The sequence below is a fragment of the Hyalella azteca genome, unplaced genomic scaffold, assembly GCF_000764305.2.
Source record: "Hyalella azteca isolate HAZT.00-mixed unplaced genomic scaffold, Hazt_2.0.2 contig17826, whole genome shotgun sequence".
Classification (NCBI taxonomy): Eukaryota; Metazoa; Arthropoda; class Malacostraca; order Amphipoda; family Hyalellidae; genus Hyalella; species Hyalella azteca.
This window is the reverse complement of record NW_025947596.1, coordinates 22446-48468: the sequence shown is the minus strand read 5'-3', so window position 1 is coordinate 48468 and position 26023 is coordinate 22446. Positions and strand designations below refer to the sequence as shown.

The 26023-nt window shown below is 37.8% G+C and overlaps 2 protein-coding genes across 2 annotated transcripts in view; both read right to left on the bottom strand.

The window, feature by feature from the left end:
• LOC108665299 (EGF-like repeat and discoidin I-like domain-containing protein 3) overlaps positions 1-11868 on the bottom strand; it is a 37834-nt gene extending 25966 nt beyond the window's left edge. The window contains exons 1-3 of the mRNA XM_018152037.2: positions 11819-11868; positions 8477-8573; positions 988-1187 (exon numbers count right to left, since the gene is read on the bottom strand). Coding sequence (XP_018007526.2) covers positions 988-1187; positions 8477-8573; positions 11819-11833 — 312 coding nt within the window. The 5' untranslated portion in view covers positions 11834-11868. The remainder of the gene's footprint in view (positions 1-987; positions 1188-8476; positions 8574-11818) is intronic.
• Positions 11869-12846: 978 nt separating this feature from the next.
• On the bottom strand, positions 12847-25790 carry LOC108665297 (H(+)/Cl(-) exchange transporter 7-like). Its single transcript, XM_018152034.2, has 16 exons — positions 25692-25790; positions 24972-25115; positions 24351-24445; positions 23464-23546; positions 22574-22705; positions 21988-21997; positions 21173-21314; positions 20523-20551; positions 20231-20331; positions 19635-19801; positions 18566-18748; positions 17928-18017; positions 17065-17608; positions 16654-16793; positions 15932-16179; positions 12847-15277 (listed from the first exon to the last, which is right to left on the bottom strand). Exons 1-16 carry the CDS (start codon positions 25788-25790, stop codon positions 15169-15171), a joined length of 2316 nt encoding a protein of 771 aa, XP_018007523.2. The 3' UTR covers positions 12847-15168.
• Positions 25791-26023: the final 233 nt, after the last annotated feature.

The following is a 26023-nucleotide window of genomic DNA, read 5'->3' as shown; positions in this document are numbered from 1 at the left end:
GCAAGTCTAAATACACCGATGCATGTTATAATCATGTAACCATAACAAACACTTCCTTCACGCAAAATGTCTGAATTTAAAAAAATGTCTGTTGTCTGTCAACAACGATAAATGAAGGTAATGGTGCCAGGTAAGGTTGAAGCCAATTGGAGCCACAAGCCGACAATAAAGTGATCCTGTTTATGTCCAGGAGAACCGGTCGTCTTTGAAAGTAGCCTCATCATGAAATCCAACTCCGTGGCCAATCGCATTCAAGGAAAAAATGTGTGAATACAAAACAAGTTCGACATCAACAGAGAATACTTGTTCAATATCTTCGTATCCTGAACTAACGTAGAATTTATTTGTGCATCAGATCTGCTTCCCATGCATGGAGCATGGCGCCATGTAATCTGCGTCAACTAAATAGCATTAGGTACAAAGTGGTTGAAATTTACTTTCGGATTTGTCTTTATTTGAGGGTAATTATATTTATAATGAGCCCATTAAACTCTGATGAGGCCATAACAGAGAAATATGAAGTCATATTTTGACTCATTCTCTAGTTCAGGTTTAAAATTTTCCCCCAGATTTCATCAATAATTCAAAGTTTTCCATTACTTTATACAGAGGAATAGGCCAATAACTAGTATTTAGGAAGAAATTATTTTTTTTGTAAGATGCAAAATTGAGGAATTTGTTAATAGAAGAAACACCAAGAACACAATAACATTATACGTGTGTTAAATGAGAAGCGGTGCATGGCAATACAGGGCAAATCTGTATGCACGTACGAATACACATGGGTGAAATGGTTAACAAATATTTCCTCTATGGAGCTAGTATCGTGTTTTTAGAGACTAAAAATTGGCTTACACAAAAATGAATAATAAGCAAATGAAAATATATGTTGATCTATACAGGAACAAATGTGAAAAAGACAACAAATCAATAAATATTAGAAAATATACTTTTTTTAACTCAAACAAGACACAGAACGAAACTGACTTTGGCCGCGACACCGAGGTCGACGAGCAGCCACTCGCCGGCCACCTTCCTGCCTGAGCACCAGGCGCGGCCGTTGGGCTGGTGCAGGCGCGCGTACCGCATGTGGCAGCCTGAGTCCCGTGATGACGGGAACGCTGACGACGCTGAGATCTGCCAGTCCAATATGTCGCCTGATGCCATCCCCAGGGGACCTGAGCATGCTGATTGCACGAAAGAAATTTTCACTTAGTTAAATTATCCACAATTATAGCGGGTTTGTCAATAAATAAGTATAACGAATGATTAATTCACTCGAGAATGTGTTTGTCGACCACGTAACGAATTAAAACTCGCAACGAATTATACCAAGAATGAAGAACACGATTTCGCGACATAATGGAGTACACGCAAGATAAGTGGGTACTATTCCGATAAGTGATATATACAGTAGTTTTTGTTTATGCTGTAAATAGAGGATAAAGTGAATCATGCAAATTGCATCTGAGCTGACTCATACGTTCTTTCTTTGTACAGCTTTGCACTGCACGCACTGAAACTTCTTTGAACGGTGCTGCAAAAGTCTACAACATAATTATTATATGACTCGCGCACGGAGCGCCCCATCAGTTAGCACTAATTTCCAGCCTCCACCAACAGGGGGGGGGACCTAAGCAGGGAAAAAAGCCGGTGATGCAAATGCGATGGCGTGAAGCCCTGCAATGATCTGGTGCTTAGGGCAGCCTGAGGTGGGACTACTGCCAAACCCACCCTTCCTGTAGTTGTCCTTATTGATGTTTCGCTGTCCTATGTTTCTATTGATGTTGTTTCTTTACTCCTAAGTGTGGAGTAAAGTCAATAAGTGTGGAGTAAAGTCATCAAGTGAGGAGTAAAGTCACCAGGTGTGGAGTAAAGTCACTGAGTGATTAGTAAAGTCACTAAGTGCGGAGTAAAGACCTTTTCAATAGAATGAATAAGTTGGAACCAAGCTCGGAGTTTTTCAAACTTGCTCCAACTTGCCAGCCTGTTGCAGTTGCATCTTTCGTGTCCATGAATTGAAATTTAGAAATACGTACCTATGTTGCCAGGACGATACAAAAGTTTTGAACATACACAAACAAACTGAAGGACGCTTTTACTAATGATCGATCGAGATCATTCTTCTTTTAATGAGATCGATTAAATTAAAAGAAGCTAACTATAGTGTTGGCCATCGTGCCGAATGCAACCACAACAACAGAACTTTCTCGATCAGCCAACTTGCGGGCCTGGCTTCAATAAGTAACAGGTTATAATTCCTACACCATTGGCACAATCACATCCGTTATTTCTTATCTTTGGGCGCTTCCGCATTGTAGCTCGACAAGCTTGCTCTCAATGACCACTTCAGCAGCGCTGTTAGCAGTGCAGGTTGGTTCGGTTTTGCACGAGCTATGAAGGAAGCTCTTCTCTAACAGCTCCCTGATTATGAGCTGTTTATGGTTGTTGGTCTGCAAAGGATAAATCTAGCAGCAAAAACATGACCCAATCTTAGTAGATATATTGCGGGTAAGTGCTGACCACGAACTGATAAGAAGAAGATGACTCCAGCGCCCATAAACGGACGGAGATGATGGTGCAGACGCAAAATTACTATAAGGTGCACGCGCAGCGCATTCTATTGAGTCCGACACGAGCACATTTATCAATTTCCATGAAGAGTTTCAAATAAATTAACTAGATTTTTTGTTTGATGTATACATAAGTAAAATGAATAAAAAATGGTGAAAGTGTACATATAAATTTTCTCTACCCTGCATACAGTTTCTACTAATTTGATCAATTATATAGGCCTGAGGCTCAGTAAAAATGTTGACGAAGACGTGAACAGCGGTACCAACCAGTGCGCACATAACATATTGCGACACGTCTCGCGCTCTCGCCAGTTGATTGAATATTGACCTATTGCATGAGACCATCAATGGCGATGAAATGCTTAAAATTTAACATACATGAATTTTGTTTCAGGTAATACAACAGTCCTTCGTTAGTAGAGCCACAACACGGAATGCATATACTGCTTTTTATTGCCTCGTCGACAACTGAACGATGATGGAAACGTCGGCCCGCAATCGCGACTTGGCGTCAATCTTGAGGCAATTTAGATAAGGAGATGACTGGACGCTACGCCTGATGCCTTTAAAATATCGTGCCTTTAATTAGTGTAACTGAACATTGAGAAGCTATCATTAAATGTCATGTGGTTTAGGGCCATCAAAGCGGCACATGTTACATGCACTCAATGAAAGTAAGGATGCGGTAGCTGCCATTTTAATGCGATTAAAAATTTTTGAGGGTACTAGTTATAAACATATTGGCTAGCGCCATTCAACTACACTCAGTACAAAACGCAATGCCGTTGCAAAGTAGATTCTATTCTCGATTGAAAAAATCCCACAAAATTGTAAAGAAAGGATTAAATTGGCTGCTCAAAAGATAGCTATAATTTTTACTCTTAAATTTCAATTCTTTGTGATTATTTTAAATGGAACAAATCGAAAAACGCTTTCGCGATATAATGATGGATTTATGAAGCACTTGCGCAATTTATTATTATAACTTACAACACCCCTATTGGAAAAAATATTTGCCAGGAGTGAAAGTCCAATGTATCGAGCTTTAATTAAAATTGAATAAAAATTCCAGCCAGAATATAAAGATAATGGAAGGGTCGGTGTGGAATTTAACAAGCATGGACAGAGAGGCTTTAAGTTGCTCGTCGGGACGTCGGCCCACCATCGTATCTAAAGTTATTAGCCCATACGTCAAAATTAACCTACAGACCAGACGAACAAGTTCCAAACGCCTGTCTCACAGCAACAGGCTGATCTTACATAAAAAAAAGCAGTCGGGCACACGCTCCCAACTATATAATTATAAGAGAAGGAAGCTCTTCAAATTCTTCCATCAAGTACGCAGTGGCCGGAAAATATGCTGATAAGAAATATGCCGAGTGTTGTGTTGAGGTGTGATGGACGACACACTGAATGCCGCTTCACTTATATTTTATTATTGATACACAATTTATTGAGTTTAAGTTGCCCATATCGTTTACAGTAACAATATTTTATAATGCAAAATATTCATGTAAGAACTGCATCACCGTCATAATTGACAATACTGGAAATGCATGCAGTCTCGATTGCAATGAGTACAGACTGTCCAATGTTGATGTTCAGGTGAAAAGAAAGTGCAGCGTGCAATCTTAGGTCTCAATCGTGTACACGTGGGGCTTTGAAAGCAATTCATGTCTGTGTCAAAATTGTTATATCTATTAAATAAGACGATGAGTCGGTTCTGGTTCACCCTATATTTCAGTAGCGCAGAGAGTTTAAAAGCATAGGCGGAAGAAAAGCGGTACAAATAAGAGCCCAAATCTCTCAATGGGCGCTGGCCAAATAGTCTACACTGGGCGCTCTATGGGGGCATTGAGCGCAGAAATTCAAGTGAACCTCATGGCCTGCATAAGCTCATTAATGTGAGAATCAAGTATTCCGAACGATGTATGAGAAAACCTGTCATGTATTTGCTCGTGTGGCGTGAAGCTGTTTGCATTATTTTACAAAATGCTGAGCTGACTAGTAAGAGATGACACAAGTTTATTTCTGTACTTTAGGTTAGCAATAACATCCGAACAAGGAATACGGATAAAATTTTTCCATTATAATTTCTTTTAAGCTTATAGTGTGATATTATTTTCTTACTTCAGGAATTTTTCAAAAGTATCGTTCAGGAGTAGCTAAGCGCTTGTAAGAACGAACAGTACTGGCTGGTGCGATCCCATGCACCAAGATTCGACATAGCAAGTTTGGTGCAAAGATATTGTCGTTATGCATTATTCCCATTTATTAACTTGACACGCTTACGTTATACGATAAAAATAAAATCCCTTTCTTAAGTTATACACCGTGATAAAAGCGATAGACCGGGGAAATATAAATCTGTGCTTTGGTAATTTTTTAATTTGCTGTCAATTCGTAAATTTATTTGCGAGAAGAAACATATTTTTTTAAGTATTTCACGAATAAATTTACGATATTATTTGGGCGTTAGAGTTTGTGTCGGAACTGCATCAATAGAAAATATTTAATTTAAATGAAAGAACATGGATGGCATTTAACCTCAATAATATTCTTTGAAGTAATTTTAAAATTTGTTGCTTCGAATTTGGTAAGCCGCTCGACATGGAGCGAGTTTTATGTTACGACTCATTTAGCCATTCATGAAGATGTTTAAGAAGCCACTTATTAGCCCATTTACTGAAGACAACAAAGGCTGCCACAAAATTAAAAACCGATTTGCCTCCTCTACACTTCTGAGCAGATGAGGTACGTTCGCATGCAAGTTAGTCTTCCTTTTATGTATCGAAAAAAAAATGTAAAAATATATTGTGCTCTGTAAACAATGTACAGTATTTTGCCCAACAGAGAATATGCTCATCAGAATACGAATAAGTGCACGAAAACGAGATGTTGGAGGCAATCCATTCAACGGAAATGGGAAAATGCACCAAAACCGTAGTCAGATCATGCAAGAGAATAGGTGTAAATGAGACGGTGCATGCGTACTTCACTTCGGAAGAATTGGTTGAAGAGTTTCACGAGTATTCGATTTAATTGGATGTTTTGAGGACGCTACACGGTTTGTGGATATCGTCTGGTCTCGAAGATGTAGTGTAGCATTTTGTCCTAAATGTCAGAGGTGATAATAAACAAGTGAACGCACGCTAACAAATTTCTGTGGCAGATCTTGCGTCAAGCTTTCCTGTGCAAAGTTTATCAGTAAAGCTTATTGCATATTGCTTCCGTTCGAACCATTCAATTAGATATTTAAAGTAGAAGTAGATTCAACGCAAGCAATTACAAAACAATTGCACTTATACGAGAAAAGCGTACAAAAAATTGTATACGATTATACTTTTAATGTTCAAACTACAAGTAAATTTATTAGAAAAAACTTCACAGAACTCCCTATAGTGCCAGTAAAGTATAAAGGAAAAGCATATTGCACCTATGAATTCCGATATACGGATCATTTAAAATGTTTATTTATGAGCAAACTCCAGCCATGGGTGAACAAGACATAAAAGGATTGTCTTGAAACATGATAGAAAGAATTTGACTTGAGATTTGGAAATTCGCCTTGGATTGACCTCATAAGTCACCAAATTAACTTTTGCTGGAGGACAAACTGAAGATGTTTCTGAGCACCAGAGCGAGGCATGCATACGAATGTCTTCATAAGTGGCCATATGAAGTGGCTCGCCTCGGGGTGCCATTTTAGACGCAAATCATGGAAGTGTTTTACCACGTAGCGAGCCATAAAGTGTTAGGCATGCGCATGTCTTGACGACGATGTCAGTGGATGCACTGTGGTCAACTTACTGGTTATCCACAAAGCATAACTGTAGAGTAGAAGGACATGTCACTGATGTCAGGGCCTTCACTTAACTCAAACAAAATATCAGTTATAGTAACTCTGTGAACCATGAATTAACTGCAGAATGGTTCACATCATTATCGACAAACGGCTCTGACAGAATCGATCAAAATTGTAGACATTTAAACATCTTGCCATGTAACGCGAAGGCATAACTGAGTGTAAACGTTTTCGTAGAATTTCCAGACTAGCACGAATAAAATATTTTAACAAGAAATTGTTACCGAAACGAATAAATCTCATTTTGATCAGTTATAATTTAGAGACTTTAATTTATTATAAAAAATTAATTTTAAATCAAACAAAAATAATTGCAATTAGGTACGCGTTGAACAATCGAAGAATAACATTAATCGGCTTAGCTTGATTTCGAAGAATATTTTTGTAATCGATCACCTAGTTTTGCGTAAACGATGTGATCGAAGTGAATCACTTGTGAAGTGATTCAATTGTGTGCATATCGTATTGGCCACGATACTGTACAAATATTTCTCCTGGATATGAAGCAAGCTTCAAAAATCCAAGGAGCTCGGCTACAGAGGTGCAAATAAACTCATTATAGTTTAACGCGCAAATTTAAGCTCAATTGTTGAAGAATTAACTCTTCCTCTTGTATGAGCAACACGAGCTGTCAGTCTCTTTCTTTCTTTTTCACTCTCACTCGTTCTTTGGTACTCGCATTACTTTCTTTTAAGACACAAATGATGTCTTCTAAGGATTTTTTATGATATCGCAAATTTGAGCTCAATTGGCGAATAAGTCTTTATGTTTGAACTCTTTCTCTTGTATGAGCAGCACGAGCTGTCTTCTACACCGAGTTGGCCGTGTTTTTGCACGTCGTCATCCGTCATACATCGGTCATGTGTATGACATCTAATATGGCAGGCTGGAGTAAGGCATTAAAGGGATAAGCGTGCAGTTTCCTAAAATTGTAGAACTCATGAACCAATTCAACAATGCGAGTTAGTAAGCCACTGAACATTTCTGTTATAATTAAGAGGATTTTTGTACGAAATATATGTTCTATTAATTAAAACATGCAGTGAATTAAACGGCTGAATAATATACGAATTTTATGATGAGAGGAGTGCAGCGCTGTGACAAAAAATATCTAATCAACCATATACCTTTGTTGAGGAATATATAGGAATATTATACGGAAAATACCAAAAGGCACTCTACGAATGGGCGTCCTTATCATGAACGCATAATCAGCAGCCACAATCAAACTCAAGAATGATCAAGAATTAATGCAAAGGTAGAAGCGCACTTACCAGCTGCAACTTCAAGTTTACGATAAATTTACGGTCATAAAATGAGGCTAAAAGCTGAAAAAGTCATCTATAAGACAACACAAACTGCGATATACTTTTTGCATTTGAGTTGGTCGCCCAGTTCGGCATGGCAGAAGGGCCGATCAAAAAAGGGGCGTACGTGGTAAGGAACTGTGTCACCATTTGGCAGATCCGTACTTTATTCTGAGCGAAAAATCGGAAAAACTGAATTCTAGTATACGAGGTGCAGCTTGATCGCATAAAGGTTTTAATTTACATATTTATATTTTCTTCTGAAACATTGGTGACGTCTTAGAAGATAAAAATTAAAAGTTTTTTTCTATAATTAGTAATCAAATTCTTATTAATCTGGATGCTGTGCTTCGATGTAAGATTAAATGTTGTGTTAGATGGCATGAGTGAAGATGAAAATCGTCTAGCAGATCGAATACTAACAAGTTTTTATTGTCTACAATCAACTTTCGTTTTTGATAAAACTAAACACTTCTTTTAAAATTAGTTTCATAAAAGATAGTAAGATCCTCTTCCATACATCACGTGCAACTGTATCCATGAGAAGACGGCTTTTGCAAGACATAGTCACTTTAAAATTAAATTCTTACAACAGCGCCGCAGCTACTTTCAAAATTTGAATGGTTCATTTTTATTTTAATGTAAACATTTTAATTAAGTAACCTAAATTATTACTACATAAATTAATAATTTTAAAATTAATACAAACAATATTATGAACAGCTCACCAGAGAGGACGGCAGGTGCGAGGGAAAAGAGGGTCGCTGTGAAGAGCCAAACCCTGCCTGGGGGCCGAGCGCTGCCCATTACCCTCATCTTGCTTTCCTGTGTAACGCAAAATAGGGAAAAATTTAATCCACTGATTGATGAATTAAGTTTAGGGCGATGGCGACAGCCGCCAAATAATTAGGGAAATTGATATTTAAATTATGCACACGCCTAACAAATTTCTTTTGGCTATTGAACGTAAAGTATTTATTATTTATTTTTTTGCAATCTACTCACGAGTAAAAATGAAGTTCCAACAAGGGTGCATCCAATAAGAATTAAACGTTGAAAACTTAAAAATTTATGCCGAAGCTGTTTAGGGTCACTTAGTTAGGTCATTTACGAAACAAATACCTTCATGAAAGCATCCAACATAAAACTTAAGTGACGAGTTCACATAATTCAAAATGTGTTTCATTGAAAAACGTTTAATAGCTAATTCAAAAGCAAACACTATCCGTGTAATTATGTAGATAAAAATTCCACATATAGCTTTATTGCACATTTCCGCACAATAAGACAAACAATTTTGAGTCAGTTCACATTTTAGATAAAATTAATAGATGTAAGGCGGTAATTTTCATAACCGCGAGCCAAAAATTCTCGTCTAGTTCTTCCCCCCAATTTAGTTATGCGGTTGCCGACCTTCCACCCTTCATGCAGTGTAGGAACAAGCGACAAGATATTCATGATTGTCGGCGGTGACCCACATCGAGGCTGCATTATGTGACGACTTGATGCTCTTGGCGTCGTAGTAACAACATAAAAACACGAGGATCACGTGTCTTTTGTAAGGCAATGAGGCTCATTTACCTCTACAGCTTCGTAGACAACAGGCGGATCCCGCTGCACTGGTAGCCTCCAGTGAATTTCATATGCGAACTAATTTGCATTAGGGGTGCGTGTTTTCGTATTGCATTTTGAATTTAGCTCACGTGAGATAAAGCTTGCTATGACAAAAGGCTACAGCTGAGCAGGATGAAGTACTTACAGGAATCAAAAGGCTTTGAAATGTACAGCAATTACTCAATAATCTTTATTCTTATCACGGGCAAAGATTCACACTAGAGGCGTCCACTTATTGTAATCGAATTTAATTTTTTTTTGTAAAACTTAAGTGATTATGACAACTCAATGCACAAAAAAAGCTCAGTTAAAATGAATGAAGTCATTGACAGAACGTTGATCGACTCTGTTCAAATAATGTGCATATAATGGAAAGACCTGCTAAGGTATTTATGAACGGAACTTGTGTTTGCTTGACATCACTGACAATCTTATGCAATGCATTCAACTGAAATGTTGTCGCATATAGCCTTGAATGTGGTTAGCGGTAAAATTCTTGATCGATCAACAGTTTGAAGGTCCTTCATAAATTATTTTGATGAACTCTATTTCAAGAGAAGAGGTATTGGTCATTCTTCCGTGTTAAGTACTGACATAGGTTGTTGAGTTGGACTCTATTTTAAGAGATGAAACAATGGTCCCCTATTGCTGATATAGATTATAGCGGTGCATGAACACTTATTTGTGAGAAGAGCCGGTCATTCTTTCTGGCCTTACTGCTGTTGTTGCGAGCTCACTCAGTAACTTGATAGGACTGCATAGCCTTGCATCATCATCAGTGCTAGAATGAAACTTCTTATATAAAGAGCGCTGATTAATAATTTTTGATAATTATAAATAAATGCCTTTAAACATTTCATGAATATTGTGCAAGGAACTGCCTAAGCCCGGAACGTTTAGGAAATGGATTTTTGCAGCTTGTAGAAAGAGAAAATACTTAAGAAATGTATAGGCACATAGACCCAGTCCTCTGTTAATATACACACTTAGAAATAAAGAAAAACAGTACTATAAGATTTTCATCTGTTTTACTTACGAAGATAAATAAAATCATTTTGTTCATCATAATATTAATTTCGGGTGCTAAATAATTTCAGTGCTGCAGGCGCCGCAGGATATCGCCCGGAAGGACGGTAATTAAAGATGGCGATAGCGTGAAAGAAAGCCTACATTTCATGAATCCTACGCTGAGCTACCAGAACAAGCGGAAATTAAAAGAGGTTAAAATTTGATACCAAGAAATCTTGCCGGCGGAAATAATCAAGAAAATGATACTCGGGAGGAATCGATTATTATGACCGGCAGCACACCAAACATTAGTGATGAATTTATAGTCCNAAAATGATACTCGTACGTAATCGATTGTTATGACCGGCAGCACACCAAACATTAGTGATGAATTTATAGTCCAGAAAAAAGCTGCAGTTACAAGAAGAGAGCGAATTATAGTATAATGGTGATGTTTGTTAATGATAGAGGCATCAAAAATAGTACATCATACTTGACCTGATGAATGTTTCTGAAACAATTCTAATAGAAAAATCATCAATTCAAATTTATTTATTAACTAACATTACACTCAAACTTCCTACGTAAAACCTACATGCATTATGGTGGAGATATCTAACGAAAATACTAATTAATTTTACACATTTATATTATAAATGTGTAATATATTATTATTTATTATTACACATTACACATATTATTATTGTTACACATTTATATTATAAATTTATATTATAATGAGAGTCGCACACCGAATTTCGGGTCTTCAATCCAAAGACCGTGTTCCTGAACTCCAGATTGTCTTATAATTGTTATGTAATTGCCATAAGTTCTGTCATATAATCCAGATTGTGTTATAAGACCGTGTTCCTGAACTCCAGATTGTCTTATAATTAATTGAGCATCAGGACCATCGGCGTGCGGAAAGCGGCCGCAGTTTGTCCGGCCTAATTGCAGGGTTTCCGGCCCCCGTAAATAGAAGACGATGGGAGCTGCCGCGACGAGATTGTAACACGCGAGGAGTAAGGACATCAGCATGCAGAAAGGCCTAAAAGCCTGGCGCCGCGGCAAATTTCAAACCATGATTTTTTCAGAATTCTAATTATTTGCTTGACTTATAATTAATCACAATTACCAAAGTGAAGAATTTAAAAACGTACCTAATCAAAAAACTTTGGCTTTAATGAATTATCTTATAGTGCTGTTTGTTAAGCGCAAGAATTTTTTTCGATTGATTTTCGATTACGTAAAATATAATGATTAAAGTTGACCTTTATGCCTGGACTCTTCGGTAGAAAAGGTAGGGTCGAATATAGAAAAAATGAACGAGACATATGGACGAGTTGTTTGAAGTAATCATGTTGGTAGCCTAAGCTTCTGATCAACAGCGTTTCAATGCAACCCAGAACATGAAAATATATGAGAGTTTCAGACATCTTGTAAGTCACCTGCTGCCAATTCATAAATACTCTTACAATTCGTGTTGAAAGTCGCTCAGCACAAGTGAACGTGTAATAAAATATGGACCGCAATCCTAATTAGTGTTTTTTTGGTCATTCTCGCGAGAAAAAGTGTGTGTTTTTCGTAACAATCAATAACTTCATTGTTTTAACTTACAAACACTATTTTTTCTCTTGGTCATAATTCATAATTGAAAGTAATTAATTAGAAACAAATAATCGGATGTTAAAATCCAGACGATTTTTCTATCCGCACAGAGAATTCATTTATTTTAAGTGAAAAATGTAACCAATTAATCATTTGAAGAGATATTGTGTCTTAATAACAAACAATTTTAGAGGCTCATACAAGATCGCCGATTCTTTTCCTTTTCGTGCCTTGTTCACAGAAGATCTAAACTCGTATCATTTGACCGGATCTCTTCATGACTGACGATAGTTTGAAGTAGCTACCAGATTTCCACCGTGTTCGATAAGGAGCTAGGCATTTCAAATCTGAACATATATTTTTCCATAGCTTTATCTAGTCTGTTCTTGAACGCGTTCATACTTGGAGCGCCAACGATGTCATCGGGGAGGCTGACCACTAATAATTAGAAATCACTAACGAAATTCAACACCAAACATGATAATTTCAACACTTGAATTTTGACGACTAAACACATTTTCAATTTAATCGATAATCAAGTGCAGCCTTGACCGCATTCAGATATCGCACAAAACAAGTTAAAATTTATATAAAGAGAACGCATTTCAGTTCAACCATGATAGTAACAGTGAGACAGGCAATGTAAGGCAGTTCAAGGTAATGGAAGCTAGCAAAAAATCAATTGATACGGACCAACAGTCTCATCTCCAGCAACGGAAGCTGCGTCGCTAGGCACTAAACTTATCAAACATTTAACAGCCACTGGAGAATTGAAACTTAAATTAGGAGAATTAAAACGTAAATTTCAAAGTTATTTATTAATACAGTTCTCACGATAGCATGGAAATATAAATAAATACTCATGAAAAAATATAATGGCAGTATATTAGATAAAATCCGTATAACTCGTAATCTTAAGGCACGATACAATATTTACATAGTCAAGAACCAGAGACAACCGGATGATTGTGTGGCCTTAGTGGAAAAATCTATAGCTTGTTTCCAAAAGGAAACATAACTTAACCCAAGAAGCGGCTAGTGATGAGGATGAGCTACAAGGGACTAAAGCTAATCAGTTGGATGGCAATAAAAAATTCTGTCTCACTTAAGCTATGAATGTCAATATCACTTGAGTGGAATCAGTTTGTTTGGATGTGTAACCGATGCCGGAGTGTCGGTTACATATCAGAACCGAGCAACTTACCGGAAGGAATCAATATTCAATAACGACATGAACAAAGTTATTTATCTATCCTGGAGATATCCATTCGAATATCTGTAGGAAGAAGCACCAAGCAGGATGACGCGAGTTACAAATGTCTTACGCAGTCGTATGTACCAATATTTGGTGCATACGAGACGACTTGTAACAAGACGACTCAACCTGAAATTGCGTAACTTCATTTCAGTTGTTCATTTCAGTTCAGTACTTTCAAGTTCATTTCAGTTCAGTACTTATGGGAGTTGCAACTCTTTATCCACTGCGATGGTTGGCACCACTAGGAGGCGTCAAAATGACATCGTGTATCATGGAAGGGAAGACTATAAGCAAAACTAGCAGTAAACTCGTGTTTTATAACAAGTATAAATAGCACAGCACTAAGCAAAACTAGTACTAAATTCACGAGGATCGTTGAAGCTTGACTCGGTCGTAGCATCGCCGTTAGCACCAGACAATACATTATTAGCTTAGGCATCAGAGTAGACAATGTACCTGAATACAAAAGGCATACGTTCGACAGAATAGCTGAATGATGAATGCCCTGGGCATTGAAGCATCATTGAGCAAAACTGTCACTTAAATTGTTCGTACTTTTCAACCTAAATAACGGTCACTTCATTAATCTTTAATGATGATGTGGGACCCGTCAAAAAGATTCATATTGTAAATAATTTACTAAACTTTTCAATTTGAATTCACATTTGTAATCCAGATTCACCACGTAGCGCAGAACGACAACAATTGTTGTCAGGAAAATAAAATTCCGACACGAATATCAAGGCAAGGAATAAAGCGCAACTTTGGTGCAGTTTCGCGAAATCGATGAGAGACGACGAGGATAAAACAACAGAACTAAAACAAGATGCATAATCTAATTACAAAAACATTATTTGGTAAAATTCGTTGAAATACAACGGTAGAAATCTTTATAATTATGTTGTAAAATACAAACTAGGTTTATAACCAACACGTCTGATACGGTAATCGCTAGAGTTTGTTCCCGTTTCATTGCCGAAGCAGCAATAGCACAAAATTAAATTCGATTTCTCGTAGAGAAAAGGCTGTAATCTCCAGCCGAAAGAAACGCTTACCTCCTTAGAATATGGAAAACATGGAAGTTTAATTGAGTACAGTTAGATCGTTGGGTGTCTACTTAGCCTGTTGAATAACATGCGAAATAACGTACTTGATAGAGAGACAGCATATGCAGTAACTTTACTGCATTAACGTAACTAGCAGCTGCGTCTGAAAGTGATTCAAGGAAGGTAATGGCGAATTTAAGGCTACAGTTATGTTATAGAAAGAAAATGTATATAAAAAATTATCAAAATTAAAGCCGACGCATAAGAAATTCGGATGACTCGGCACGAAAATTAAATATTAGATTTCTGTCGCTTTATACCAAGATATGTACATTCATCGAATGAAAAAAAAAACAGCATTCATGCGGCATGGCGTGACTAGGTTCTCGTATATTATCCCTCAAAATGTCTGCGTAGAAGGGAAATGTGCAATGCTAATGAAATACAATGCAACACTCAAATAAGTAGTTCTTCAATGGCACCTCGAAGCGGCCGCTCAATATTGAACAAGCAATGAAAGAAAGAACATTAAGTAAGGTGAGTAAAAGATTATAATAATACATAAAACATAGAAATGAGAATAATGAATGGAACAAACCTCAAAGGCCTGGAGAAAACTCAAAGTTTGGTTCCTTCAGATTCGTTAAAAAAAGGCTTCACATAAACAGCCTTGAACAATAGCCTGACTCGAGAATACGGAGAGCGCTATTGAGACCCATCGATGTAACAAGTGGCAACTGCTGAGCGTTTTGATACCTTAATCAATCAACATTATTTAATATTAATCTTTGATTATCTAACACCCAGATCTTTAACAGATGAGTTATATAATGTTTACGGCACCAATAATGATCGTTAAACATCATCAGTAGATTTATCTTCTCCATCACGCACGCTCGTGTACTGTCATTCTTAGGACGCTGATGCCATCCTTGGTCTTCTTAGTGTAGAGCTTGACGAGGTCCTTCCTCGTGATCATGCCCACCACGTTGTACCTGCGACAATATCAAGTTTATTCCAGCCGTACTTACAAGACTTTCATGTTCCCTGTAGGAACCTGACTTACATTTTCCCTGTAGGAACCTGTTGTAGCTGAACCTGTTGTTCAGAGGAGCCTAAATCTTTCTTTTAAATTTATGTAAACAAGAGTTAATAATGCAGGCTGAAGTCTACGGAAGTTGAAAAAAATTTGCGATACTTAACGTAGCATTTTCTAGTTAGTTTTTTAAGTTAAGTCTCTGAAGAAGAAGTTAAGCTTACAAAATTTCCTTTATACAAATCATGGAAAAAATAACAAGTATAATTGTAGCGGACCGGCAAAGAGTGTACATTGAACGAAAACAGAGAGCATCATTGATTAAAATGGTTAATTTATAGGGTCCACGATGGGTGTTTACAAATATTTTATTCATAAAAACCTAATGAGTGTTCATAAATAAACAGCCCAGGCATCCATAAAAAATATTGTATGCAAAGCCTATTATTACAACGCAGTGCGACAGTGGGAATTATGACAATAATAAGACGGAGCGTCCCTCATTATAATGTATGTAGTAACAGCACTCAAAGACGTGCTAAATTGAAGTCTTTGTTATCAACGTCTAATATATAAATCATAGAAATTATGATGGAGAACTACACATACTCACCGGTTGTTGACCATAACTTGGTGTCTCAGTCCCAGAGACCTGAAGCTCTCGAAGACCCTCGTGAAGTTCATGCGGGTAGAGACTGTATGGGGGGCGGGGTTCATGTACGGACGAAAGTCCACATGACAGTCCAGATCCTCGGGAGTTAAGTCCACGGCCTCCAAGTCATAAAATCTTGGGTATGCATCTCGAAACAGACGCAAGTCCTTAAAAGTGTCGTTTAGATATCCTTCCTTCTCAATGAACATCTGAACGCGGGAAAAACTGGAGTTACAGAGAGAAGTTCTGTAATTATTATCTTTACTTAGAAACGCCTTACAAGAGAACTGGGAATGTACTAAGAAGTAATTAATGAAGCAATTAAAACAGTCGTGACGAAGTTCAAAATATATAATAATTAAGTGCACAACAACTGAAGACTTCTCGCAGATACTTGGACAAGAAAGAGGATGAGGCTCGTGCTTAGAAAAATAAATAAAACTTCCTCTCATACATAATTCCTCCCGCCGCGGAGATCGCCTCCTTAAGATGAACAAAACATAGACAAGAAATACAGTTATGCACTTTTATTAGTTAATCATCGCTGACACGAACCTTATTCTTAAACATGACCTTAAGAAATACAGTTATGCACTTCAATGAGTTACTCATCAATGATCTTATTCTTGAGCATGACCATAAGAAATAGAGTTATGCACTTTTATAAGCTACTCATCACTAACCTTATTCTTAAGCATGACCATAATCTGGGAGCGCAGCACGAGGCCGCACAGGATGCCCTGTGCCTCGTATAGCGTCCGCTTGGCGTGCGCGTCGAGGTCTTGCGGCGCAGACTCCGTGTTGTACCAGTGCACGTGTCGCTCTGCAAACAATTTGTTACAACCTCTTAATTATAGTAATGGGATACATTAAAAAACACGATGTTTAGCATTATTATTTACTAATAAAGCTGTTTTGACTATTTGATAGTGTAAATGAATCTTCACTGCCGACGCAATCGCGTTATATGCAAGTCACTGCGTTATTTGCCGTATATGTCAATGTTCTTTTAGCCATTACATATCAACTTATGAAAGCCATATCATAAACCTCATAGATACAATTTCAAAGACTCCACAATAAATATTTTGTACCATTAGGTGTTCTTTGCACGTGATCTATACTGCCAGCGCCAGGAGTCGTGACGCCTGTTGAGCCCTCACTCATGTTCGCGTCGTGGCTGACCGGCACGTAGCTCATGTGGTCCTCATCTTCCTCTTCATCGTCACAGGGAAGCTCAGAGAAGCGATTGATGCAGCTGTCTGTGAGCAAGGAGCTTCTTACCTCTTCTGAGGTGAGGCCGAGGCGAACGTTAAGCTTTTCATAATGACGTTTAAGATAATGTGCATCAGCACGCAGCACTTCATCTAAGACATCCGTCTCGTCCATGGATGAGTTTGGGAGCTCGAGGTCAATTTGGACTGCGGCTTGATGTTTGTAGGAGCTTTCGTCCGCATCCACCACGAGGGAAGTTGAACGCCGACTGCATGCACTGCCGGGGCGGTCTTGGGAGCCGTAGAGCGCGACTTTGTCGTTCCAGACGACGGGGAATCCGTTGTAGGTACACAATCGTGATATGATCAGTAGACGACGCACCGACTCCACCGGCCGCAGGCACACTACTGGAGAACTCACGGCCTAACGTGCGAATAAATTGTACAAATTAGAAAAATTGTAAAGTATTCTCACTATTTACTGAAAAAAATTTGCAGAATTTTCCAAGGCAAAGGAATAATTTTCAAAATAAAAAAAGTTGGGTCACGTACGGGACATTGAGGTATTTACCTGCTTAGCAAAACATAAGTACGGGTCACTGAAATATATTTACCTGCTTAGCAAAACATAAGTACGGGTCACTGAATTATATTTACCTGCTTAGCAAAACGTAAGTACGGGTCACTGAAATATATTTACCTGCTTAGCAAAACATAAGTACGGGTCACTGAAGTATATTTACCTGCTTAGCAAAGAGAGTCTCGAGTTGTGGGTCAGGCTTGGGCTCGAGGAATGGCACGCCGTTGAGTCTGATGTGCACGTCGTAGAGACCCTGCATACAAGACAAGGATAATTATCAAGTAGATAATCCATCATGAATTGATAATGGATTAATCAGATGTATGGATTAATCAAATTAATGTATTAATCAGATGTTTCACAATAACTACCAAACGAACATCAATCGCCTTGTGCCCAGACATCGTCAACATGACCAATAAATAAGCAGATGACATCATTTAATTGTAACAATTATACGTTCAGTAAATAAATCGTCACAGTGTTGGATGCATGAGAACTTTTGCAATATTTCACTTGAAATAGTACCTTTACAACTGCTTTTTGAGTTATAAAATAAATAATCATGTTCAGTAATCAGTAGAAGCTTGTATAATGATGAAACCGAAAACACCCCGGATGCTTCTATGCCATACTCAAACAATTAATTGATTAATTCAATGGCTCAAGAAAGGTTGATTAATTGATCGAAGGTAACCAATCTTACACGATTGAAACTTCGATTTTACAAGCCATAAATTAATCACTTGTTTAGATGTTGACAGTTATTCTTAAATATTAGAAAAATGCAGGTGTATTTACATGATTGAATTTGTCGCCGACGTATTTAGCGACGAAGATGATGAACATGAGCGTGACTGTGAAGGTGACAGAGCCGCAGCTCTCCATGAGGATACAGACGAGGCTGAGCGTCATGCGCACCACGCCCGCCAGGAACGCAGAGGCGCCCGCCAGCGCATACTTGCCTTCGCTGAAGTTAGGAGCCTGCGAACAACGGAGGTTTCAGTTAGTGTGTACACGTACTAATGATACGTAGCCTGTAAGACAGGTACAAATGATACGTCATGAGTAATTAATAGTGATGAAGAAGTAAGAAAACGTAACCGCCCGCGCGTACTTGCCTTCGCTGAAGTTAGTAGCCTGCAAGACATGGAGGCTTCAGTGATAGTGTGTAAAGGTACAAATGATACGTCATGTGTATAATTAATAGTGATAAAGAAGTAAGGAAACGTCAGTTTCATTACTTATTACGTATTACTTAATTGTGCTGAAGAAGTAAGGAAAAGTCGGTTTCATTAGTTATTATTACTTAATAGTGCTGTAGAAGTAATGAAACGTCAGTTTCGTTAGTTATTATTACTTAGTAGTGCTGAAGAAGTAAGGAAACGTCAGCAAATAACACAGAACAAATATAGTCTCAGGATTGTCATGCCATTAATAATGGATCGAAAGGTAAATAGCTCATACATGCGACACAGGATAAACAATAATTATTTGAATAACTAATTGCTAGGAAACGGAGAATTCTTTCAAAATGAAGAAATAAGTCGATAAAGGAGTAAATCGACATTTGAGATTTCATGAACTCAAGATTTCATGGTTTTTAATAGAATTATCAATGGAGTGAAAATTACTCAAACGATCAGGTAGCTTGCCCCACAAGCTTGCCCCACATAGCGTTGCTAACTCCTCTTCACTCAAAAATTCTTTGTAAAGCATAAGCTTTGGCCCTAGTTTGATTTCACGTCGTTTTGAATGTAAAGCATCAATACAGTGATTATCATCAATTCAATTTTTTTCGATTTCAATTCAATTTTTTTCTATTTAAGTCATATTTTTTTTCTGCCAGCAACAATATTTTGATTCTCACATTGGGGTAAATTTTGCTCATCAAGACGCCGATGAGGCGGCCGAAGGAGGCGCCGTTCAGGAGTGACGGGATGAACAGCCCTGAAGGAACCCCCAGCCCGTACGTGTAGCACGCGATCAGCGACGTCATGATGAAGTGTACGACTAGAGTGAGCACTTGGTACGTTCCTGTCAAGTGATGGAACATGATGATACGTCATGATGAAGTGCATCAATACTTTAATACAATTTAATGCATTTAATACAAATGCATTAAATGAAATTCATCAATGCACGAGCAATATTTGATTATGATCAACATCACAACTTGCAGCTTGGACACATGCGGTCACTGAAGTCAGCCAGAAATACATGGAAAATTAGTGAAACTCCAATAATTTAGCCGGCCACTTATTGTGTAAATATGAGCGCACAACGCATAGACAATATAAATAAAATTTAACGGACATTTAAAAAATATTATTAAACAGGACTAAAATAAATATGCATTATCAACCCTTTTTTCAGATAGGGAAAATTTCAGATCAGAAAATTTTCACCCTACATAGCGTACTAGAATTTATTGAAGAAAATACGGTAGTGTAATGAAAATCTCACCGATGGGATCATGAAACAACATAACCAGCGAGCTCTCCGGTGTGGCTAGAAAGAGGCGAGCTGTCATGCTGTACTCGCCAGNGCATTGCCAGTACATCACGCTGACATCATCAGCATTGCCAGTACATCACGCTGACATCATCAGCATTGCCAGTACATCACGCTGACATCATCAGCATTGCCAGTACATCACGCTGACATCATCAGCATTGCCAGTACATCACGCTGACATCATCAGCATTGCCAGTACATCACGCTGACATCATCAGCATTGCCAGTACATCACGCTGACATCATCAGCACGCCAACGTCATCAGCACTCTAACATGATCAGCACGTTTACATCATCAGCACTGTCAGCACATCACGCTTACATCAAAGTGACATTTCCAAAGATATCCTGAAATTTTAACGAGGAACAGATCCTGTTTATGATGCAATAAGATCAAACATGGAAGTAGCTCGGTAAAAATAAGCATAATCCTTCCCTGAAATAATAATGTCACATTTACTGCGTTACAATAGAGTTAAATAACGTTTCTATGATGAGTAAAGACGATGGATGCCCACGTTTCGCTTCAAGTTCGACATATTTTTAGGTACACTGTAGAATTTTCAAGTCGTATCTGATTTCAGGTATCGATATAAAAATATGAAAAAATCCAGTATTTAAATTGCGAAAATTGCATTTACCACAACTGAAGTTTCTCTCAAATGTTTTTATTTATATTTTAATAAATTATACACTTAATTCCTTTTACAAATTGAAGTCAACCCAACGATTCCTTCATCACTTCTCATAAGCCTCTCCCATATCTATATTCATAATAGAACTTTTCATCGTTCGTAATTTCAATTATATTGAAAATAGAAAGACAATAAATCAGAGAAAAAGACAAAAATTAAGAGAATGTCTGCACATAGTAAGCAGTAGAGACTAACATTGACAGGGAAGGGGTGGGTGACGTTCTCAGACAGCGGCTTGCAGTCCGGGTACGCGTAGACCAACGTACAGGCGGCCACCGCCGTCACCGACGACACCAACATAACTTCCAGGATCTTCTGCCACCACTTCTGTACGTACCTGGGGGAGGATGATATCAACGTTGACTAAATTATTGTTATATTGTTGTTCTGAAATCTTGCAGTTAGTACAAGTACGGTACTTCAACGCCACTGCAGTCAGTACTTCAACAAACAAACTTCTTCTTTGTGTGTCTTGGATACAAATGAGAATAAGTATGCAACTGCACGAATATGTCAAGTAGATTGCGAATCAAATGTAACTGAATGTAATGTAACAGTAACTCAAAAACCATGTGCAGATAATACCCTCCAGGAAAATTACCTTGAAAAATACCCAGATTGCGAGTTGATTTGGCAATAAAAAAAGTTTTCTCACGCGTTTTTTTCGACGTCAGACGCCTAGTTTGGTGCGTCAAGATGGCGAGTAGCAGAGATTTTGTATGATTCTTTTTAATTGATTAAATTCCTTCTAAAACGTTCATGCTAATTGATTGAATAAAACCTGAAAAGTTCAGTTTAATTTAGCATACCACCGCCCAAATAACAGCAAACGCGTTATCTCGTTGACACTCGCCTCATCCTGAGCACAGTGAGACGCTGGTTGATGCATTTCAATATTAATATATATTATACTATTAATTATTAATAATAAACAATAACATAGTTATTATTACTAAAAAATAATAATAGTAAAGACGTTATCTCGTTGCCACTCGCCTCATCCTGAGCACGGTGAGGCGTCTGTTGATGCATTTTAATATTAATAAATAGTATACTTTAATTATTAATAATAAAAAATAAAATAGTTTAATATTACTAAAAAATAATAGTAATAGTAAACACGTTATCTCGTGGCCACTCGCCTCATCCTGAGCACAGTGAGACGCCTGTTGTTTCAATATTAATAAATATTATACTATTAATTATCAACAATAAACAATAAAATAGTATAATATTACTAAAAATAATAGTAATAGTAAACGCCTTATCTCGTAGACACTCTATGCAGTAAATGACAATCACTAACGAAATGAGGCAATTAAATGTATTTCGTGTCATGATATATTCCGGGATATCACATCTAAATATTATATCCACAGAAAAAGCAACGTAACAATTTGTATTTCTTTATTTGAATGATTTTCCATTTTCTAAATTAAGAAGAAAGGTTGACTAACGTGGCGTGCTGTACACGACTGAGAGCATAATATTTTCTCTGGCTATATATTATATACCCAGATAAAAGGCAACGTAACAATTTGCATTTTATTATTTTTATGATTTTCTATTTCAAATTAAGAAGAAAGCTTGACTAACGTGGCGTGCTGTAGACGACTGAAAGCATAATATTGACAACGGCCGTGGAGACGCCGGCAGCGACGAAGCTGTTCCAGGTGAGCCTCAGCTGCCAGAAGCTGGCGCCTTCCTCCAGCGCGAACAGCACCCCACCTGTCGCATCATGGACGGGGTAGTCAATTGTGAAATTGAAATTTCACTAATTGTGAAATTGAAATTTCAAAATTAATGAAATTGAAAATAAAAACACTCGGTTGACCGGCATCATATGCTCTATTAGCGAAATTAAAAATAAAAACACTCGGTGTCAGGGTCACATAAATTTAATTCATAACTCATGAACTGTCTTCAAAGTTTGTGAAGGTCGATTGATTAACTCCCAATTTTAAATTCATTCTTGGGGAATGAAATGAAGGCGTTCATCACGTAGGCACAAGTAACTTGTTAGTTCGCAAAAAATGAACGCGTTAACTCCGTTCATTTCTCACTTCTTTTGCAGTGATTGTTATGAATATTCAGTTCAGATTTTTTTTCAATTATTTCAATTTATTGCCTGAATGATTTACAGAGTGGACGCCTTCGATCGAAAATATCCGTTCACAAGTTCTCAATAAATCTATTTCTATTCTAATTTATATTCTATCTATTTATATTCCTCATTCTATAAATTTCCGTCATTCATCTGACGATAGGAAATTTTGGCTAAAAATTTTACGCGCTGTAGCGACGCGCTTTGCGAGTACGCTCGACTGAGGCCACAGCAAAGGTCGCTTCTATTATACGTCTCAGATTTGAGGAACGAACAATTAAACGATTAGCTGAACGATTGACCATTAAGCACTGACCAATAGACCCTCAATAGACCACTAAGCACTGACCAATAGACCCTCAATAGACCACTAAGCACTGACCAATAGGCGCTCCGAACGCCGCCGACACGCCGGCCGCCGCACCGCAGGCCACGAAGTCACGTTTCTCGTGATCCTCGCGGAACCTGCGAGATTTTACGGAAAAAAATTCGATTATTGAGTGCATACGATGATAATAAAATATTTCTGTAAAAATTGAAGCAAAGCACAGGCAGGAATTTAGTAGATATCAAACTGTAACCATATAATTTACTAGCAGGTTAGCCCAGCGTTGTCGGGTAGCGATAAATCCTGTAATTTTGTAATTCCGTTAGGTACTCGAATATATTTAATAATAAAATTATGCATGTTGATCAAAGAAAGACCGGTTTAAACTCACAATTCAGAACGTATGACCACTTGAATCAGTTACAAAGTGCTCCAAATTCATTCTTTTTCGAAAACCATTTTATTTTTTGATCGAATCCTTTTCTTCCCGATTTGCAACAATGTTTTGCAATAATTGTTTGGTGCAGGTGGGTTTGGTTTTTTTTTAACGAAGACGATATGTATCGCAGATACGCGCCTGAACTGCCGCAATATATTTGCGACGCGAGGCTATGAAACACAGAAAAAAATGCTAACAAAAACTAATAAGCCAGTTATTAATAACGAAATAGCCCAAATTCGCAGTTTCAAACTGCGAAAATTCAAGAAGCCAACAAAACAGTCTGACGATCAAGCAAATTACCTTCACAAATAAACTATAATCCCCTTTTCCTTTCCAGCTGAATTCTACCACATGAATTCTACCGCATACATAGTTGACAGTTTACCATACTCTGCACGCTACCTCAAAAGTTCAAAGTATTTTTAATAACAGGAGCAGTTTCTTGCAAGACAAGGAACTGGACAGTCTCAGCTCTATTTCTGAAGGCAATTGTGCTCACGTTTGGAAGAAGTTGAGGTCGCGGTTGAAGGTTGTGCTCTTGCCCTGCGAGACTCCAGCGCCGATCACAGCGCCCGAGTGAATCATGGGACCTTCCTGCGCAAACCAAGATTTTTTTAACGAAGAATTCATCAGCACAGAGAATTTATCAGCATGAAGAATTAATCAGCAAGAAGAATTTACCAGCACGTAGAATTTATTATGAAATACTCACTGAATCCTTGCAGTGTGAGTATGTTTGATACATGCAAGAATTACATCATTAATATGATTAGAAATATTACATCATTAATATGATTAGTAAAAATAATCTTCATAACTATGGGAAGCAATGCTGGCTCGGTGCGCAACGAGATTTAATTGAAGGTACGTGCAAATTCAGGTTCCTATTACCTAGCTTCCTCATCATTGAGAGACATAAAAGCACCAAAGAACAATATAATGTGTAACAATGCATACGTACCAGTAACAAAAAACATATGAACTAGAATTAACGGGAAAATGTTGGAACATTCTAAATAAACGTCTCAGTATAGCTGGCGTTGAATTCGTGTGAAAAACTGAACATCCTTGTGAAGTATTTACAATATAAATATACAGTATAAATATACAATGTCAAGACCTTGCCGACGAGCAGCCCCCCCAGCACGGAGCAGGTGACGCCGACGGCCTTACAGACGAGCGTCTTGAAGCGCACCACGCGCGGCACCTTCACGCCGTTCAGGTAGCACTTCACCTGCGGGATCCCGCTGCCTGCTGCTACCGGCTGCGTTACAAACATATTACATAATACATTCATTATCGCAGATTACAAATGTAATAATAATTGTCCCTTAATTATAAATTTATTCATAACATAATTGAACCGGTATGACTACTGATCACTTATTATCGAACACTGTACTAGGCTGAGCTATTTACGGAATCTCTAGTTACTAGACAAACATTTCGATGCTAATAGCATAGACGAAGACAAATTTATCCGTAGTCAAAACGTTGAAAGCAAACATTGTTAAGAAAATAAATGGATTATAGAGGATATTGATTTAGTCCTGAGTACTAATTAAGTTTATGAGACGACCGCAGCAGATTGGCGCGAGTTTAAAGAAGTTTTTTTTTCGGAATTCAGAAAGTTTACTTTTTAAAGTGTGCTTTTAATCGCTGCTTTCTTCAGATTCCAGGATCTCAATTAAAATGAATTATGAGGGATTAGTTTTAGCTGGAGTTTCCCATTCCAGATAAAAACTGAACAGAAGAAAGGCACCACATGATATTAAAAATAGCATTCAAGTTTACGCTATGACAATTTCAACAGAAGAATAAGATTTGAACAGAGACTGACCTCGACATAAGAGCCTACGAAGGCAGCAGGCAACACTAGTGCGATGTTGAGAGCCACCCACACCAGCATCACCAGAGCTACGCTGAAGCTGCCAGCCATGACTGTATTTACAGTTAAGGAACGTCCAGACATTCTTCATGGTACGACTCAATTATTATTTGTATTATACGGCTCATGTCCATAAAATACAGGCAATTAATTAATTCTTGCCAATGAGGGAAATCCGTGAATGTTTTAGATGGGAATCTCAGCTGCCAACAACCCGAATCTTCTACCATAGAGCATTCAAACGCACATATTCTAATATGTATTTGCAGAGCCTTGATATGATA